This window comes from Glandiceps talaboti, chromosome 20, assembly GCF_964340395.1.
Source record: "Glandiceps talaboti chromosome 20, keGlaTala1.1, whole genome shotgun sequence".
NCBI lineage: Eukaryota > Metazoa > Hemichordata > Enteropneusta > Spengelidae > Glandiceps > Glandiceps talaboti.
In genome coordinates, this window is record NC_135568.1 from 15,596,385 (window position 1) to 15,618,389 (window position 22,005).

Consider the following 22,005-nt stretch of genomic DNA (forward strand, 5'->3'; position numbering starts at 1 on the left):
CCATGCAATAGTACACCATCTAAGAATCCACACAACACAGCTACTCTCCAACCCTAGAGTACTTCTCACCTCTTCCATAGTAGGTACTGCTAACACAGGAACTGTAGTGATGTCTGCTTCCTTAAATATCCTCTGTAATCTCTCTTTCAACTCACTGTTTTGTGCATAGGCCTAGCAATAAACAAACCAGTCATTCATGTTTTATATCGTTACAGTTTTACACTATTCAATGAGCATGATTGGGAAGTCAAATAATGCAAATACATGAAGACTAATGAAAGAAAATATTTTCATTTGCCATAAATTTTATATATACATTTTTGCATATGCATCATCATCATCATCTTCATCATCCAACATATATTAAGTACATGTGTTGCTGTTTTCTTAGAGTCTCATGTTAAAGGCCCATACTTCAATCCCAGGTTCTCACATTGGTACTTCCGTACCACTAAAACTAAGGCTAAGATAGGATCATTTTTGTTCCAGACCAACTATTTGAACAGCTCTGCCAGACAAATATTTTTCACCCAAAGTTTAATTCTATCTGACATGGACCTTTAAACTCATCAAGTAACTGTTTCAAAAGTTGATTGGACAAAGTAAGTTTTGATTTGCATATTAGAAAGCAGTTATACCTGTTTGAGTTGACTCTGTAACTGGTGTATTTGCATATTAGCTGGTTGAAATTCTTGTTCTAGGGCTTGCTTTAGTTTTTCTCTTTCTGAAGTAACTGTATGAAGTAAAGTCCTTGTATTGGTGTGTACTGAAAGACAATCACAAGTAATATTCATGTTAGTTGTTGTTTTTCTCTCTCTTATAATAATACATGCTTTATTACACACAAGCCAAGTTGAGTTGGTTTGATTAATATGAAAGAACTAGTAACCAGATAGCTAACCACTACAATAGCTGGGATATATACATACAAAGACAGACAGACAGACAGACAGACAGACAGACAGACAGACAGACAGACAGACAGACAGACAGACAGACAGACAGACAGACAGACACAGACAGACAGACCCACACATAGACAAACAGACAGACAGACACAGACAGACAGACCCACACATAGACCCACATAGACAGACAGACAGACAGAGACAGACAGACCCACACATAGACAGACAGACAGACAGACAGACAGACAGACAGACAGACAGACAGACAGACAGACAGACAGACAGACAGACAGACAGACAGACAGACAGACAGACAGACAGACAGACAGACAGACAGACAGACAGACAGACAGACAGACAGACATGCATGCATGCATGCATGCATGCATGCATGCATGCATACATACATACATACATACATACATACATACATACATACATACACACACACAGATAGGCAGACAGACAGACAGACAGACAGACAGACAGACAGACAGACAGACAGACAGACAGACAGACAGACAGACAGACACACACACACACACACACACACACACACACACACACAGAAACACATACAGATGTTTTACAATACCTCAGTTCAGTTGTGCTAAAAAATGTAGGTAACAATGAACAAATAGCCAAGTACTACTATAACATGGGATTTTTATCAGATTGTACATTGTATTCTACTTCAATTCATACATACCTTCATTACAAGTTGCAATAAACTCCTCTCTGACTTTATTTTCATGTTCTCTCTGCTCATTAACTGAACGAAATAATCTAAAGTTGGAATTGTCAGCTTGGATTGCATCTTCTATATTTAAATCTGGTATATTAGGATTAGACGAACTTAATCTGATGGATTTATCTGATGCAGATAACTGAAACAAGGAAAACAAAGAAAATAGAGAATTAATTGCATTTTTAATTAATTGGAATATTAATTATCAATATTACCAGTTCCATTTTGTCATTGTGTTATGTGAGTTATTTTGGTCACATTGCTTTTCTTTCATTTTTGATGTCAGAGGCAAACACTAGTCCAGGAACTAGAGACATTTTCATAAGCTATGCATTCTGGAGAGTCATTTCATGAGTTTACTACATCACCTACAAGTACTTGCGATTTCAGAGAAACATCAAGTTGATCTTGTGCCTGTATAGAGTATCTGCGCTGTGGGCTATTGTTACTGAGAGATACTTTAAAGCTGGAAATTTTTGCTACAGACTGATTTTCACTAATTTCACTGGGAAAAACCCGCAAAAGAAGTAGTGACTAAAATGCCATCTTCTACATTGAACACAATGTACTAGTCTGGTAATTAGTAAAAACTAGTCTTTGAGATCTAGCTGAAGACTGTAAAGTCACAAAATTTTGTGATAGTAAAAATAAATTATCTCGGTTTACAGTATTTTACACTGAAGTGAATAAGCAATTAAGACTAATGAATATTCACTGTTCAACCATTGAATATATTATTTCTGCTGATTCCCATGATGCAATAGCCCACAGCAAAGACTTCCTATAAAGGCACAAGATCAACTTGATGATTCTCTGAAATCACAAGTAATTGTAGGTAATGTAAAATCATGAAATGATTCACCAGAAACCACAGCTTATGGAAATGTCTCTACTTCCTGCAATGGTGTTCCCCTAGGCCTTAAAGCATAATAAAAGTAAGGCTTATATCTTAGCTCCATTTCTTTAGGCTTTAGGGACCAAGAAAAGCCATTTTCACCAATTCTCGAATGCATGACATCTCTAAAATTGTGTTATTAAAACTAACAAATGTGACTTAAAAGAGGCCGGCTGTATACTTAACAATGTCAGGAGCTTCTTTTCATTCTCAAAGTTGGCCTCAGCATTATGTGATCAATATTTCAAAAGGTGTGAAATTCCTCACTTTGTTTATATATAACTTGCACAAAAACCACAATGATACACATATGGAACTAGATAATATACCATTGAGTAGATCGAAAAAATAAAAACGTATGCAATAATTAATAAATTTGTAAATACGTACTAATAAATAAATATGTATACAAGTGTGCATACATGCATGGACTATTTGCTATTCCATCATGCATCGGACAATGAGGTTTGTTATTTGTTTTCTCCAATAACTATAACAATGGAACTAAAAATGTGCATTGAACTGAATTGGCAAACGATTTATAGATCAGCTGAAAACAATATTATTAGGTAGATATATTGTAGCTATGATGTGCATTATACAGCAGTTTCTTCACAGTGTTGTGTTTGTTATTACCACGTTGTTCATACAGTGATTTTTATGTTGCGAGAAAGAATGTTCATGGACTCTGGGTTCATACTTAGCTAGTAATGAAATTTCTATTCACAGAGTCAAAATATTTCTTGGAAGCCAATCCTGAATTTTCGCCAACATCTTGTCAGCAATGTCAGGGGTGGAGTACAATTTGCTATTTGTCACATGTCTCGAAAGACGCACATGAAATGAGCTTGAGAAAAACAGCTGTGATCTCCATCCTCTTTCGAGACATGTGACAAATAGCCAATTGTAGTACACCCCTGGCGATTCTGATGAGATTTCCGCAAAACATTTGGGATTTGCTTCCATGAAACATTTTGACACTGTGAGTAGAAATTTCATTACTATAAGATTCATATGTTGTTATTAGTACTTTGTTCACACACACTGTGACTCTACACTGCAGTCTGCTGCAATTTGCAGTCTCCCCATACTGCAGTATGTGTAAATTGCGGTTAACGCTTTGTGTACAAATTGCTGCAACACTGTGATGTGATCTGCAGAAACCACACAAAGTGTGTACAACAAAGGAGGAAGGCTGTCACTTGAGGTATAAACACATCAGATAAATAAATACATTGTGGAATGCAAAAGATATTATTTCTTAGCATAGTTGACTTGAAAAAACAGAAAATAAATCAAATTAAGCCTTCCCCATTATCAGGTTTTAATCAGATTGGATAGCTTACAATATACAAATCTCTATAGGCCTATCCAAAATTTGCCATGGTGGTGCTCTACTTCCTGTCTGCGTGTACCTTGGGGGTATACATGGTATAGGTTACTCAGTTAATCATAGAGCACTGCTGCTCTCCTTGATGTCTGAACAATACGAAAAACATCCCTGATTTACACTTCTATTTAGAATACCAAGGGACAAAGCTCTTAAGAAATGATACTATGAGGTGATGATACCCCCAATTTGAGCAAGGGCACTGTTTCCTCAATTTCCTGTTTGCAATCTGGAATGGCCTATTAACTCATGTTTGTAAGGTATGCTGTGATAGGGCGCCCTCAGTCAACCGCTTTCACAGGCCGATAGGTGCTGAGCGACATCATGTTCTTACAGTCTATTAACTCATGAGATAAATTATAACATTCATCAATAATAAATATATCAAAGTACAGTCTGACAATGTTCATATTTCATTTCTCAAGATTCTAATTTTTCAGTCACTTCATTCAAAAGTCATTAATTGTTGAATATTATTAAAATGAAAGCATCTCCTTACTGTGGGTGAATTGTTTTAGTAGCAATGCTGCATGCACAAGAGGGTAAAAAGCACACACACGCACGCACGCACAATGTGGGTATGAAACGAGGCATGTATTAATACCAATATGTATACATTTAGTTACCTGCCTCAAGGCTCTGATAGTTGCTAAGTATGGCTGATGGAAACAAAATAGAACACACTTCAATGAGAGTAATGTACAACACACTTATGATAGTCTTGGCTGTCATAAAACGATGACGATCTTACATTTTTTTTATCCTTCAGTGTCTTGGCTATGACAGGTTGATGGACCCTGTCAAGTTCAATGTCATCCGGGGTCTACTCAAAGCAGGGTATATCACGGTAAATGCAGATGTATCACTGTGTGACTCCGAATGTCAAATACACCCCATATTCTGATTACTCATTTTCCAACCATTTTTTAAAGACAAAATGGCACCCAGGATACGGGAAAACGAGAACTAAAACTTTGGTCCTGGTGTTCAACAGTGTCTTTGTTATACACTGTATTATACATGTATAGGCAAAAGTCTACCCTAGTTGACAGATCATTTTACCAGGGTGTCAAGCACACCAAGATTCTGATAAACTGTATCAGATACTAAATATCACCAGTTTTACTAAACTACCTTTCTTTTTGTTACCTGGATTACTAAACATTACCAAAAATACTGTTCAAACTCTACAACATTTTGTCTTTTTCATCACCGAAATACAGCAAATCATAGCTGGTTTAACACTGTCAGGCAGTAAGGCTACAATACAGTAAAACCATGCACAGCACTTTAAGACATACTCAAACACAGAAATCAAACCTTTGTCAAGAAAGAGATTAGTCTTTGATTCCTTTTTCTATACTTGACAGTTAAAAGGCTCTGACTGTCAGCCTCACTTATCTCAGTCAATTTAATGTCCGATAGGTTTATAGTTAGTTTGCTTGTTAGTCATCAATTCTTTCCATCAATCAATCCATCATCAGTCTATCAATCTGTGAATCAGTCGGTCCATTAATCTGTCAGTCAGTATTCTCAGTCATTCAATTGGTCCTATTATCTATTTATCTTCTAAGGTGATCACTTAGTCTCTCCATCCATCAATCACTCATCCCATCTGATCTATTAGTCAGTCACTCAGCCTGCCTGATGGTCAGTCAATCAGTCAGTCAATCAGCCAGCCAGCTAGCCAGCCTGATAATAACGCAGTCTGTCAATCACTTACTCACTCAATCAATCACCCAGCCAGTCACTCAGTCAGTCACTCACTCACTCACTCACTCACTCACTCAGTCACTCAGTTACTCACTCACTCACTTACTCACTCACTCACTCAGCCAGCCCACTTATCAATTGAGAAATAAACTATGCAACCAATAAAAGTACAGATATCAAAAGTTATAAAGTATCCTTTCTAACCACAAAGGAACGAAAAAAATGATACATACATACTAAATACATCACAAGTTTTTTCCTGCTTGTGACCTTTGACACATGATTTATGACACTTGACCTATGACCTATCTTATTGGATGACATGTCTTACCTTATTAGTAGATACAACATCACTAGTCTTCTTCTTAGTTTTCCCTTTACCAAATGATAATCTTCTATTTTTCTTAGGAGATATTGGAGGAACATCAAGCTGAGAAAAGTCATCCAATATCATTCATTGAATATATAATATGATATGAAATAATTAAAGGGGCACAAGCTGAGTTTATACATATTTGGGCATTTTGTTTACTGCATATTTAAAAGGTACTCGCAGTATTGTACATACTGAAGCATACTTAACCATCACTTGCAATAGGCCTTTCCGAAATTTGCCATGGTGGCGCTCTACTTCCTGTCTGTGTGTACCTTGGGGGTATACATGGTATAGGTTACTCAGTTAAGAGGTGATTATACCCCCAATTTGAGCGAGGGCGCTGTATTCTCAATTTCCTGTTTGCAATGTGGAATGATCTATTGACTGAACTCAAACCTAGTATAAGACATAACCCACAAATTTGACTTATTCTCACGTGCACCTATACTATTGCATTTGAAGCGTGTGGCAGGTAACTGTGGTGTCGACCAAGAAATTGAATGTTTTTTTTATGATGTGCCTATATTAAGTAGTAATATTCTATTTTGGGTACCGAGAAATTGAATACCATATACTGTACTGGCAATACAATACAATACAACATTACTGTACATGTACAGTGTGACTGTACACAATATGTCATATCACCATGGAAACACAAACAGACTAATTACTAATTTTTTAATAACCAGACTATTAAACTCACCTCATCCAGTAAAGGCAACTGTTGTAATTCTTGCAGCAAACTTGTCAAATGAAATACACTACTTTGAAGAGCTGTTAATTCTGACGGTAGAAAAGAAAACAAATTAATTCTAATAAAAAATCTGTACTTTTAATCTATTTCGTCATTACGTTGCCTAGCAGTAAAAACCAGCAAACAAACTGTTTGACAATGCCCTTCAACCTGAACACACGAAACGCTACTCTAAGTAATCAAAACCCTTGCTCGTGATACAAGAACTAATTAATACTATTTCACAGTTCTTCATGCTGACAATGAGCGCAAAGATACTACATTTTATTAACATTTGTTTACTTACTTCCCCAATTTAGGTCACAATTGTAAAACTGATAAATATCATTTCTTGAGCGTACTTTGGCTTCCATGTTCAATACTCTACTCAAAAAAAAAAAGTCTTGAGTTTGACAGTTTCATGGTTGCTAGTATTTCAGCATTTATGATATACTCTTTTATAACGTCATCATTACCTGATACCATATATCTTTTATATGTAGCAGATTTTGTTTTACACTAGTTAATTTATTCATTTTTTTTCCTTTTATTTCAATATTTTATTCAATCAAGGACATATAGCAGTAACCGCCGCCGCTGCTGCCGCCACCACCACCGCAATAATAGTTGTTATAGTAGTGTTTTTAGTGACCTGTGACATTTCACAATAGGAATACACTTAACAGAAGTATTTATCACCCAACCCTTTCAGACTTTTAAGTCACTCACCCAGCCCTTTCAGACTTTTAAGTCATTCTAAATCAAACATTTTACAGTACATTGAATAACCAGTAAAGAAATAATTTATGTTTTATCACAACAAACATATCATATTTTATATTATGCAAACATATATAAAATAAATTTCAAATTACTTATATATAATCTTTCTCTTTTTCTGCTGAAGGCACTTTCAATAAATTTAATTTATGTTTATGGTCTGGTTATAAATCACATGCGTTTGCTTCATGTATGATTTTCTTTAGAATATATAAATTTTAATAATGCAAAGATCTTGATAAAGGTCGCTCATGGTATGAAACTAGTCGAAGATCAATTCAGTCCATTTTTGTACTAACTGCATATTTATTCTTTTAAAACTGACCTTCCTTGACTTTTTAAATTCGGCCTCTCCTAGTATTACAGCTTCAACAATAATGATAACAATGTACATATTGTCTGAAACACAGAGCTCTAGGCACAGACATATCCTCATTATTACCCCTGGTGTAGACCTAAACTGGGACAACTCAATTCCCTGGGAGCTTACATTACCTTAATCCAGTGAGGTGTCTTTATACTCTATCCTGCCATTTCTAATTTCTACCCTTCGAGTTGCAATTCCTTGGAATCAAGTGCCAACCATGGAACCAACTGCCAACCACTGCACCCAATATTGAGACTTTCAGTTCAACAGTTCAAGATTAAAGACATACCTTTTTCAAGGGAGCGGCTTTGTGAAGGTATCTATTGTAAAGTGCCGGTGAGCATCACTTGATGTATACTACTAGGTGCTATATAACTCTCTTTACCATTATCACTATGGCCCATTCATGCAGGTAGTTTGACAGGTACACAATAGCGCCAGTGGTTGAAATATAGGCCAAGGACTTCAGCCATTCAGAAACAAACAACAGGGTGAGGTAGTAACCAGCTACATGTACTTGCAAAATTTCAAGCTAGCCATTCAACATAACTCCCTAATTACACAGAAATAACAGATAGAGAGAAATGTTTACCTTTATTACACTGGTTTAAATTGGCACTATCACATAACCAAGCAACCACTCGTTCCTGGCCAAGAGATGTCTGACTGTGCAAAGTAGAACTTCTCGATCTGGAGATGTCGCGTCGTAGCGACTGTCGCCGACGTGCTTCCGCTGACAACGGGGTGTAGTAATACTCAACAGTTGGGGAAGCTATGTTGACAAGATGTGGAACATCTTTCGATCCAAACTGGAGTTGGTGTTGACGGTATAAGCGATGACTACGGAGTTTAGCAACCCACTTTTCAAATGAATCTTTTGTCTTGCCCTAAAATTAACACAAAGAAAGCTGAGTTCAACTTGACATGCATGACTACACGCATGTTAAAACATGTATATGTCAGTGAAAAGAAATTCAAATGATGTTCCTAAGGACAGTACTACTTGCTAGCCAAGTGTTCCAGTTGACAGCGTATGTTAAAAATGTCAATATGTTCACTTGATTGCTAGGTTGGGTAGCAGTCTGATAAAAAACTGATCAAGTAGGGCACTTGAATGTTATAAATACACAGTCAAACTAACTCTACCTGTCCTTTGGTAACTGACAAATATATGAAACAGGAAGTAAGCACTGGACATGCAAACACAGTTGAATGAACTAATGGAAAGAAAATAAATCAAGTTTCTTTCCCGTCAAATTTCTCAGATATAAGAATGGGTACTAGATTATAAGAAACATCGTGTTGCCCCCACCCTCACTGGTATGCTCTATTGTTAAGGTGTTGACTGATGTGTGAGGGCGCTAATCACGGTGTACCTAACAGACTAGAAAGCCAGAAGCACAAGTGTGTGTTTGAAGTCAAAAATGACTCACAAAATGTAACAGTTATACCCTACACCTTACTACACGTATGTATCACAGAGACTAGGCTAAACATCTGAGTCAACATACTGTCTTGACACAGAACTTGACTGGCTTGACACAACATGTTCAGACCAGACAGCCAACTCTATGGGCTATTAAACATGGATGTGATACACAAGAAAACACATTTTCCATTAGGTATATTTCCTGTTTACAAATGCAATCGTAATATACATTACAAATATATGATGTACATGTACATGCCAAGTGTCACCTTGGATCAGCTTCATTGTGGGTTTCATTGTGATGTGTCGGTCATGTACATGTCTCGCCTTTCATTAGTTTCACTATAGGTTTCATTGTCTATCATGTACTTGTCTCACCATCAATCAGTTTCACTATTGGTTTCATCATGACAAAACACAATGTGAAACTGATCCAAGGTGACTCAGAGATACTCAGTTGATAATGTATGTGTCTGTGTACTCACTTGATGTGTGTTTTCACTACACTCATTCAGATCCCTATGGATAAGACTGAGTGAAGCAATCACATATGAATAATAATAATAATAATAATAATAATGATGGTTTTTATATAGTACTTTCCCACTCTATGCTCAAAGCACTTTACAATTGTTACCCCTGGTACAGATCTATATCGGCACAACGACCCTTTATACTACCTAGCCTCAACTCCCTGGGGAGCATATCAAGTGAGTAGATATATACCAGCTCCCTGTAACGGCATTGTGCGATCATCACATACATCAAGTCACACCACAAATCATTTTCAGAATCATGTTTCATTAATACATACCTTGAGATGATAGATGGAGTCTTCAGTATCTAGATCAATTCTTCTACTGTCAGCCATTATAGCCATGACACATAACCCAACATCTAGTGATCCGTGGATTTTACCTCTTTGTATCTGTAACATGACACAGACATATACCATTAATTCATTACAAAATTACTCAAATATCACACCAAAGAGTTCCTCAGATAATGTCCAGTCTATTTCACAATAACGTGCAGCTTTTCTGTTTGATGCAACAATGCAGGAACGAACAACAAACTGCATATGCCACACTTCAATAGAATGATCACATTTTTTTGCTACATTTAGTCTAAATGAAATAAACCATTTAAATTTATTGCAACTCCATGCAGACATTTTGGCGCTAATGTTTTTTTAGTATCAAACCCCCGACGCGTAGATGACCTTTGCTGTGTTCAGTTGATGTCTGTATGTTGGCAGATGTTGTTCATTTCACTTAGACAAAATGTAGCAAGAAACTGTACTCATTCAATCTTTGCTATCTTAAAGTGTAGCATGTCCAGTTTCTTATTGATTTGTGCTTAGTTGTATCAAACAGAAAAGCTGTACGGAATTGTGAAATAGACTGTATGAGTACACACTTGAATGGAATCTCTACGTATTTAGCGTCTTGTGTTAGGGTCAAAAATATAAACTTTGAGTGAAAAATTTACCAGGTCCTTCAGAAGTCCTCAAATATCATTATGAAAGATAACCTCAGATAATATAGGTAGTATAATAATAATAAATATGCAATTTGTCATTCTGATGGGGATTGTCGATCAAAACAGATCAAAAGCTCAATGCTAAAAACTTTGAACTGCTTGTACATTATGACCTAAATGTAAATTATATATGGACATGGTTATAGACACTTGAACGGAATCTCAATGTCAGGGCTATGGTCGAAAATATCCATTTTGAATGACAAATATGGCCCCTGTTGGCTATGTTTTGGACTCTATAGTCTACATGAATATCCACAGGAGCATGAAATTTGATTTTGTATGACATCTATCTGTGTTGTGATTTAGGAGAAATACAAGTACTTAGTACAGTACATGAATATTGACTTTTAAGTTTTAGCATATATTATATAAAGGAAATAATTAAACTTCTACTGGGAACCCGGATCTAATTTCATTAAAACAGAAAAATTGGCAAAAATGACATGAATAAAATAAATACTACATCATTTAAATATTGAATTTGTCAATCCTAATTATTTGTGAAATTTTATACTAATAAAAATATTTCCCACGATGTCATCAAATTTTCTCTTTTTTCAGAATTTTTATGGTAGCTATGAACTCAGAGTCCTTGAACATTCATTCTTGCATATAATATCTTCAAATCAAAATTCAGACGATGTTCGTCATTTATTCTAAAAATAGACTACATCATATGAAGCTTAGTCAAGTGGACTACTTGGCAGTGGTTCTATGTAATCAGCTGTCGTAAAACTTCCCTTGTGAATATAGGACGGATCTCATGACATCCTGTTCTATACTATAATTCAGGGAATTGAAATTTCCACTAATATATCCATACAATCCTGCTTTACTGGTTTTCCGGAAATCAAATTCCCGGTTTGTAATAATTAGCATGTTTTTGTAGTGACAACACTTAGATCACGAGTATTTTCCAGCTGAATGAAGAAGAATGTTCGTGAATAACATAATTATACCAGCGCCAGTAATATCAAAGAAAAATCAGGAAAAGTAATTTTGAACATTTTGACTCATATTTCAAACACAGCAGAAACAGTGACATACACATGCATTGTCATGGCATAGACATGTCTTGTCGTAACATAGAATGAATAGAGAACATATTCCATATTTTTTGTTGAACCTGGTTCATGCATGGTGTACATATTAATTTGTCACTGGCATTTAACTCAGTGGATTTTTATCATTCACCCTCCTTAATGAATATTCTTTTTATATGAATTAGTATTATTAACCATCCAAGTCCTGTGAGTGGTGCTTTGTTCTACATAAAATTAGTATTTCTAATTAATTGTGAGGGTTTTGTAATAATTTAAATAGATTTTTACTAGGACAGTACAATATAGTTACTTTGGATCGATATATTGGAAACAAATGCAATTCTGTACTGTCCTACTGACTCTTGGAACCATGAACAATATATTCTCCAGATTGTTACTACTTACATCAGCTGGGGTCTTGGAGTATGTCAACGTCCCTTTATCTAATGTAAAGTATCTCTGAAACAAAACAAAATTAGAGGCAGCTAGGGTTATCAAATATTTCATATGAAATTTGAAATATTTCTTCCAATTATATCGTATTTTTTGTGTCAGTACAAAATGAGAATGAGAGAGAGAGAGAGAGAGAGAGAGAGAGAGCGAGAGAGAGAGAGAGAGAGAGAGAGAAAGAGAGAGAGAGAGAGAGAGAGAGAGCGTGCGCGAATACGGTACATACACACACTCACTGACACTTTCATTTTTTAAGTTTAACATTGACTATGTAAATGTAGAAATTATTTTTAACATGAACTATGTAATTATTTCTTCATCATGCACGTATATGTACTTTATCAAAAAGATCTTTGTAGAAAGCACTGTTGTACGGTATGCCTTCCTTTCTCTCAGTTTTAAATTACCATTCACCATCAAACTCTAATTTGTTTATGTCATTGTGCACTTTTTCATTTCAAGTGTCATAAACATATGTTCCTCTGCTTTCTTTCTCTCTCAAATATCTCTCTCTCTCTATTGGAGCTCAAAACAAAACATGACCTATATTTTTACCTTGTGCCATCCTTTCATTGGCCACTTTCTCCTTTTCATAAGGAATCCATCATATTTCTCGGGTTCCTTCTCATATTTCTGTCCTTCTTTCAGACCTTCCACAATTTCCCAGCTTTTCTTCTCTGCACTACTCGTACCTGCAGCTGACTGTGGTTGAGAGCTTGACTCCTTGTCATTTTCCACGATATGTGTCGGTGATCGACGTGAATTTTCCACCAGATGAGTTGGTGACCGTGATGACTCACTGGACACTTCATTCTCTTCATAAAGACTCTGTAAAGAATTAAATAATGATGATAAATATACAGATCCAATATTATCTTTTTTTTTGCAGATCCAATAATTACATTGTAAACTTTTGTGCAAGTGCATATATAATTCTTAATTTACATATTCATTCATTTTTTCATCACTCCATTTCAGTACCTTCCAATAAAACAATCAAGAATTAAAGTGTTCTGCTGTTATGTATGCATGTCTGCTGACTCCCATCAGACTATGTGAGTCCAATGGCAAGGACCTCCACTGAATAATGAATGAGGAACAAGTTTCAACTCAGTGTTTCTTGGCAATCCAACATAAGTGATGTACGGTAAAATCGTGAAATGACTCTCCAGAAAACAATGTTAAGAAAAGTATCTTTATTTCAGGAGAGGCGTTCCACTTTAATCTTACACCACTTGCCAAATTCATGGCCACATACATTGTACATGTATCTAAACCGTAGCGATCAAAATTCATGTCAACATATTCTCAAGTACTAATGTACTTGTACATGACAAATGAATACATGTAGATACAATCCTCAATAAAATACCAGTGCATTTGCACTTTGATAAGTTACTGACATTTCTCATTTCTGCTTACGACAAGCAAGCAAATGCACCGGTGATTTTTCATGGGTTGTAGAGTGTTATAGATAGTACACAGTATATAATGTAATACACATGTGTGCACTCTAAGTTACTTTGATACACACGTCACCAAATAGATACACGGTAATTTCTGGAATGAACAAAAATTTGTTCCCTTATCCCTTGGTATATGTATATGTATGTTTCATGCGTCATAGTTAGTGTTTTTGTTAAAGGTAGTAAGTAGGTAAAATCTACCTGAGTTCCTGAGTCACTGTACCATACATTTGTAGTTCCGTAACATAATCATAGTACATTGTACAAATGCATTGTATATCAAATGCCATTTTTACATAACTTCCCCTTTCTGTTACACAGTTCCCCATCCTAAGCAAAAACCCAGAAGGTATGGGGGTGATCAACTCGCAAGAAAACTAAATTGTCATTATTTTGACCCACAAGAACAAATATTTTGTTAGAGGAAGACATAGCTGGGCTGCATTTCTACAAACTAAACATCAGATAGACAAATAGTTGTGGTGAAAGTACCAGTGTACACTGTGAACTTGTCTCAGACATCATATACATACATGCAAAAATGTACATACATACATACATACATACATACATACATACATACATACATACATACAATTCAGTTTTTTGCTAAGGTTTGGGAACCCCGGTAACAGAAAGGGGGAAAGAGGTAAAACTGGTAGTGCTTCCCATGCAATGTATCATAATTTTGGTGGGGAACCCCGGTAAAATGATGTGGGAACCCCGGTAGATTTTACCTACTTACCGCCCTTAAATAAAACACTGCACATACATACATACATACATACACACATACACACACACACACACACATTCATACATACATACATACATACATACATACATACATACATACATACATACATACATACATATACACGCACACACACAGTGACACACACACACACACACACACACACACACACACACACATACACACACACAATACATAATGTTAACTTTCCAAACACTATTTCAATGCACTATTCATTGTACAATGTATACATGTGACACTGATACAAAACCTAATCATGTAGTGTGTATACATACAATTACTATCCAGTTCTCCATGGAAAGTCACAGAATGTCAAGGAATGTTACGAAAGGAATACAGATTCACAGTGTATCAATAAACTGGATACATATATCTCCATAGATTACATATTACGCACCATGAATGGGAAAGCAGACATCGATCGTCTCATCCAAGATGTTAACAATCACATTTCATATATGGGTAAAATGATTTTAACTTCCTGTATACACATACCCATTGTACTGTACTGAACTCCCACATCTTCCAATTAGCAATCTATTTTCACAATGCTCCTTTTCATAACACTAATGTAACATAAGCTATATACATTACTATGACCTTTCTAGCTTCATTCAACCCAAACTAATTGGCACCGACCACATGCTTTCATTTGTCAGATTACGTATCACAACATGGTTTTTGTGCATACTTTTGTTACATTTTTGACATTCATCAATCTTTGTCCAATATTTGAATCACCTTTCCTTATTTCATTTTACAGCAGTGGCAATCAAGGTTTCGGCTTGCTTTATAAATTATACATGTAAACACACACTAAAAACTAATGTTGTGACATATAAGGTATTGATCTTAGACATTGAATTGACATTGCTTTAATTATACTCTCAGTAGGGTGACATTAATTTCTAATGATTTCCACCATCATCTTGCAGTGTGCATTTTTTTGGGGACTTCCAGTGTTTACACGATCTTGATTATAGGGTGATTATATCTACACAACAGAGGAACTGCTGACACCCATTTGTGTAATCTACCATATTGAACAACTTTAATACAATCGACTGAAGCTGTGATAATTCAACTAAAAATTCAGATCCATCCACAAAATTTGATCTCAATCTATTGTATTGAACTTGAAGTCAGCTATTTCAATGTTTAATTTGATCACAGGGTCCAGCAAACATCTCATAGGTGATATGATATGATATATGATATGATATGATATGATATGATATATGATATGATATATGATATGATTTGATGTGATTTGATGTGATGATATATGATATGATGTGACGTGATGATATGATTATGATATGATATAATATAATATATCATATACATTGTACAATATACATGATTTGATTGGATTTGATTTGTTTGGATTTTTTGCAGTTTTAATAACACTGATCTCAATTAATAAGGGGGGGGGGCACTTTTGTTGCAATGTACATGTATTCTACATATTAGCCTGGAGACTGACTTAACAGTATATACATGTTGTATTCTGGTTATGACATTTTCAATCCAGCAAGTCAAGTCGCTGGTCTATCTACTGTAAATACTGAAATTTGAAGTATCATTTATCGCATGCTATCACAGAAGTCAAAACATATAGTATTTAGACATATACATATAATGATTCAAAGACATCATTTGATAGAACACTTAGACTGTAAGATCCATCCTGTCACTCCGCCCTCACCAGCCTCCCCCTGAGTCTGTGGGAGGGGTTGACCGATGTATGAGGGCGCCCCATCACGACATACCTTAGGCTCATAAACACTGTGAGCTTATGATAATGTCAAGGTAACCTTGAAATACTATCACAAGACAATGTTAATGTCATCCAAGGTATGCATCAACATTAACATTTTTATATCAGTTTTTAATCATAATTCAATATGTATACTGAAATGTCAAAGAAATCTAAGTTACCATTAAAAAGACAATTTTTAATACCATCAACATTGACATTATAGAAATCGGTTGTTTTTAAGTGATTATATTGCAAACTGCTCAGAGTATAAAATTGTGACATTTTAAACCATACAGCATGATTACTATCACATGTTTGTATATTACTAATAGTATCATTGAAATCACTGTCTGTATGTGGTGTTGTCAATTTGTGTCAATTAGAACATCTCATTATCATTATCGTAGTCACTACCAGTATCACTATCAATACACTTAACATTTGTCTGCTTCCCCCTATCACATTTCTAGTTGCTAAATGTCCTATCACACTGCTACTGCTAATGGTATATAGATAGCACTTTGATGTACCATGGATAGATTCCATGTATTAGTACTATTACAATTCTCGGTACCAGTTACTGAGAATGGTACCTCCAATAGCATTTTACCTCATGTTAGAGGATCAAAATAGAACAAGAAGGTTGACACACAGTTTGTATTCTTGAAGCTAATCCCCCCCCCCCCCCACATTTTTCTAAAATTAAGCTTGTGTAGGCAGGCAGCTATTCCCAATATTTTCCTTCATCATTCTGAAAAGTACTTGTAACCAAAGGGTATTGTATACTACTCATTTCTGACTCATACTGACAAGACCCCTTATGTCACTCGTATTTTTGCTTGGCTGAACAAAGAGAAATATTGAGGGGGGGAGGGGGGGGGGGGGAATGAGTCATCTTTCAAAATATCCTGTCAATTTGACATGAATGAATGATCAAGGCAAATGAACAGAGCATTAAATTAGGAATAAAATTGTTGTACTTTACCTACATATACCATGTACTATAAACCTATAATATTTTCACTACAAAATTTTGCAATTTTACAGTCTTCAGCTAGTTCTCAAAGACTAATTTTTACTAATTACCAGACTGGTATATTGTGTTCTGATGTGCAAGAAGGCATTTTAGTCACTACTTATGTTTACTAATTACCAGACAGGTACTTTGTGTTCATGTGCAAGAAGGCATTTTAGTCACTACATATTTTTGTGTTTTTTGTTTTCCAGCAAAAATAGCAAAAGTAAGTGTTCAGAGAAAATTTGCAAATTTACAGTATATGCATAATGTACACTACAATACATGGTATTAATATGTATAAGTTTACTCTCTCCTAAGAGAGTATGTGACCTGCTTTTAAAACAAGAATTCATGTCAGGTGACATGTTTGACTGTCTATCTTTACATCTGCATTTCAGTCTCCCAACTCACAATTTGCATTTCAGATTATATAAAAGATTTTATCTCTGTAATTATTTGTGCATATACTCGAGGGCATACAATGAAAATGAAACTTTATCTTTAAATTATCAATGATACTAATATTTAGTTTTGTAAACTTCCCTTTTTCTTTCATATTTTTGTACTAACATTATTTGATTGTGTGTTGACATCATCTATTTGTGTGACATCATGTATTTGCGTGTTGACATCATGTATTTGCGTGTTGACATCATGTATTTGTGTGTTGACATCATCTACAATTTGTGTGCTGACATCATCTATTTGTGTATTCTACTTGTGTGATGACATCATCTATTTGTGTGTTCTATTGGTGTGATGACATCATCTATTTGTGTATTCTACTTGTGTGATGACATCATCTATTTGTGTATTCTACTTGTGTGATGACATCATCTATTTGTGTGTTCTACTTGTGTGATGACATCATCTATTTGTGTATTCTACTTGTGTGATGACATCATCTATTTGTGTGTTCTACTTGTGTGATGACATCATCTATTTGTGTATTCTACTTGTGTGATGACATCATCTATTTGTGTATTCTACTTGTGTGATGACATCATCTATTTGTGTGTTCTACTTGTGTGATGACATCATCTATTTGTGTGTTCTACTTGTGTGATGACATCATCTATTTGTGTGCTCTATTAGTGTATTGACATTGATGAATCTGTTAATTTCTGTGTTGTCATAATCCATGTTCTGATGTAATATCACCTTGTTCATGGAGAACCTAAAACTGTAGAACAGAAAAGCATCAATTCTAGCCCAGGACAAGAAAGAGGAAAAAAGAAGGAATTTCCATATATGGATATACCAGTAGACATGTCACTTTGGGGGCCACAGACTGTATGTTTATCTTAGCATCACCCTGCCTACATACATGCCTTATACAGCATGAATAAAATGGAATTGTCCATCAGTCTCCATAATAAATATTGCAAACCACAACTTCTGCTTTCAATGTTTGTTTTCACACAGATTTCATGAATAAAAAATAAAGAGCGAGAACGTGTTAGGCATACAGATTTCATGTTCTATACAGTAGACTTCATAGCGACACATGTGAGCTAGTATATATCACGGATCAGATTTTAACATCTTCTTTCAACTTCAATCTAATTAAAATTCCACATGGAAAGTTTCTGATTTGCATCAAGGGACGATTGCATACAGTGTAACGGCATAAAAGTTCAACAAGCGAACTCCGTTTGTTAAGGGGGGAGGAGGGGGCCTGGCATCAATACGATTGCTGAACTTCATTTCGCACTTCTAACCATGTTTTGAAAACTTTCACACCTTCAATGATAAAAGTTTTTGTATTTACTACTGAGATGTTGATAAGTTGATAAAAATTTACTTCTAATGTGAAATACAGTGCTGGGTTTCTAGTAGTATTTTGATGTGTTTACCATCATCTCAGTAAACATGTTCATAAGGTTGGAACTTCATGTTTTTACGATGCATCAATCATAGTGGTGTGGCTGATACAATTTTCACCATGGTTTACATCTTATACATGTGATATTGCACTTGTGAATGTTCATTGATGGGAAGAGGGAGGGTTGTCCTAAATGAACGATGTTCATTTATTGAGCTTGTGCGACATTGTGAGATCGTCCATACTAAGTTCAGCATTTAACGCATACTGTGTAAGTTCTTTACATGTGTATGTCTTTTTTCGAATTTATTGGATCAGCTTGCCATTTGTTCTTGAACTTCAACTAGGCTGTTAGTCCGAAAGATCCAGTTGTAGGTCAAGCTCAATAAATGAACATCGTTCGTTTAGGGCAAAACTCCCTTCCCCCTTCCCCTAAACATATATTCACAAGTGTGACATCACACGTGTATATATGATGTAAACCATAGAGAAAAATTGTATCGGCCACACCACTATAATTGTGTAAATTCATGATGGTAAACACGAAGTTCCAACATTATGAACCTGTTTACTGAGATGATGGTAAACACATCAAAACACTACTGTAAACCCACCACTATAGTATATCTCACATCGAAATAAATTTTTATCACCATATCAACATCTCAGTAGTAAATACAGTAAATAATTTTATCAATAAAGTCAGAAACAATGATTGGATCTTTCAGATTTAAAGTCTGATGACTAAAATTTAGTAGAAGAATGTACAAAGGTACAAAAAAGTATGAACAATCAAAATGTAAATGACCAAAATTGATAACGACTGCTGACCTGGACCAAATCAAAAGTTCAACGTTCAATACTAAGTAGAACTGTGACCGCCTTTATAATCTTTGTATTTTAACAATCAAATGAATAGTGAGAATAGGTACATGTATATACACAGTGTAAAACCCTGCATTTGGTGAAGCAGTGGTAACACATGGTATTATAATATACATTGTAAATAGTTTACTACAAGTAGTCCATACCTCAGCCTACTTGTAGGTAGGGGTGGATACAATACTGCCTGCCAACAACCACTTTACAAATTCCCCAGTGCTGTTAAGCCCCTTTTCCAATTCAAACTTCTATCAAAGTCCTGGGCCATATTGATACTTATATACTTATTTTCTCTATTAAAGAAATTTTTGACCAGAATCATTGCCATGATGAGCTACGTTCACAACCCTGTATTTATCTTTTATCTTGTCGCATGATGACATGTTCAGCTACCGAGGTACAGATATAACATACTGTTAGTACGAGCGCTCACCTGCCAACCGCTACAAAAACTGTTTCCGGTGGTCTTAATCCCCTTCTAATTCAACCTCCTCTTATAAAACCTTATCATTCGGGTCACAATTTACACTTCATAGGTAGTTTAATAATTGAGTGTTGCTGTAACAATATCATTGCCATGACTACGTACCTCTAAAACACAGACTCGGTATTTCTCCTTCATCTTGTACAAGTCACACTTTCCAGCTACAGATGTAACACACTCCATCAACCATCATCCTACACTCAACTATAAATCTCTGTTCAAATCTAGGCAATGTACATTTGTAATCTGTGTAAAACTGTCACGAGGTAATTCATCACTTCCTAAACGTCATTTCTCTCTGTGGTTACACCCTGTGATAATTATACAATGGTGGCTGTAAACTATTAACTCTCAGGTGATATTAACACATCTACTTCAGTCAGGTCACATTTAGTTTTTCAGTCGGGTTTAGTTAGTAAGTTAGTCAGTCACTGATTTAGTCAGTCGGTCAGGTTTAGTTAGTAAGTTAGTCAGTCACTGATTTAGTCAGTCGGTCAGGTTTAGTTAGTTAGTTAGTTAGTCAGTCACTGATTTAGTCAGTCGGTCAGGTTTAGTTAGTTAGTTAGTCAGTCACTGATTTAGTCATTCAGTCAGGCAGTCTGGTTTAGTCAGTCAGTTAGTCAGTCAGTCAGTCAGTCAGTCAGTCAGTCAGATAGCTATGTCAGTCAATCAGTCAGTCAGTAAGTCAGTCAGATAAGTCAGTCAGTTAATCAGTCAGATAGGTAAGTCACTCAGCCAGTCAGTCAGTCAGTCAGTCAGCCAGTCAGTCAGTCAGCCAGTCAGTCAGTCAGTCAGTCAGTCAGTCAGTCACTCAGCCAGTCAGCCAGTCAGTCAGTCAGTCAGTCAGATAGGTTAGTATATAAAGTCAGTCAGTCAGTCAGTCAGGTTTAGTTGCAGTGGCAACAGTCTCTGATTTAGTCTAATAGTCAGTCAATCAGGTTTAGTTAGTCAGGTTTTTTTATAGTCAGGTTTTTTTATGGTCAACTTCAATTTGTATGCCGCACACTATACATGTAATCTTTAGTTTGCTTAGACATATGTAAATGAGATCAGGTCAAGTGAGGTCACACAAAAACAAGATTAAAGAGTAAACATTCTATACCTTTGGTAGAAGTTCTACGAGATGGTTCACCTGTAGGTGTAATATTTTTTATAATCAGTTTAGCACCCTTGTAAATTGTAATTTACATGGTTATTTGTAGATGTGAAAGATTCATTGGTGTGGGTGTTTTAAGTTGATGCTGCACCCACGATGACTAATCATTCAGTCTAGGTTATTAGCAAATACAGCATCTGTATTACCATGGCGATACTCCACATCATGTATACCTTCTGAATCACCTATCCCATAAAACATTCCCAAAAAGGTGGACTATTTAGGACGTTTTTTTTTTACTTTCGTCTAAAGATTAG

At 35.6% G+C, this 22,005-nt stretch overlaps 1 protein-coding gene across 1 annotated transcript in view; it reads right to left on the reverse strand.

The window, feature by feature from the left end:
• The window catches only part of LOC144450606 (oxysterol-binding protein-related protein 3-like), an 82,991-nt gene that overhangs the window by 10,483 nt on the left and 50,503 nt on the right, over nucleotides 1-22,005 (reverse strand). The window contains exons 3-12 of the mRNA XM_078141250.1: nucleotides 12,936-13,208; nucleotides 12,336-12,389; nucleotides 10,157-10,270; nucleotides 8,506-8,800; nucleotides 6,737-6,816; nucleotides 5,986-6,084; nucleotides 4,568-4,624; nucleotides 1,618-1,795; nucleotides 639-766; nucleotides 70-171 (exon numbers count right to left, since the gene is read on the reverse strand). Coding sequence (XP_077997376.1) covers nucleotides 70-171; nucleotides 639-766; nucleotides 1,618-1,795; nucleotides 4,568-4,624; nucleotides 5,986-6,084; nucleotides 6,737-6,816; nucleotides 8,506-8,800; nucleotides 10,157-10,270; nucleotides 12,336-12,389; nucleotides 12,936-13,208 — 1,380 coding nt within the window. The remainder of the gene's footprint in view (nucleotides 1-69; nucleotides 172-638; nucleotides 767-1,617; nucleotides 1,796-4,567; nucleotides 4,625-5,985; nucleotides 6,085-6,736; nucleotides 6,817-8,505; nucleotides 8,801-10,156; nucleotides 10,271-12,335; nucleotides 12,390-12,935; nucleotides 13,209-22,005) is intronic.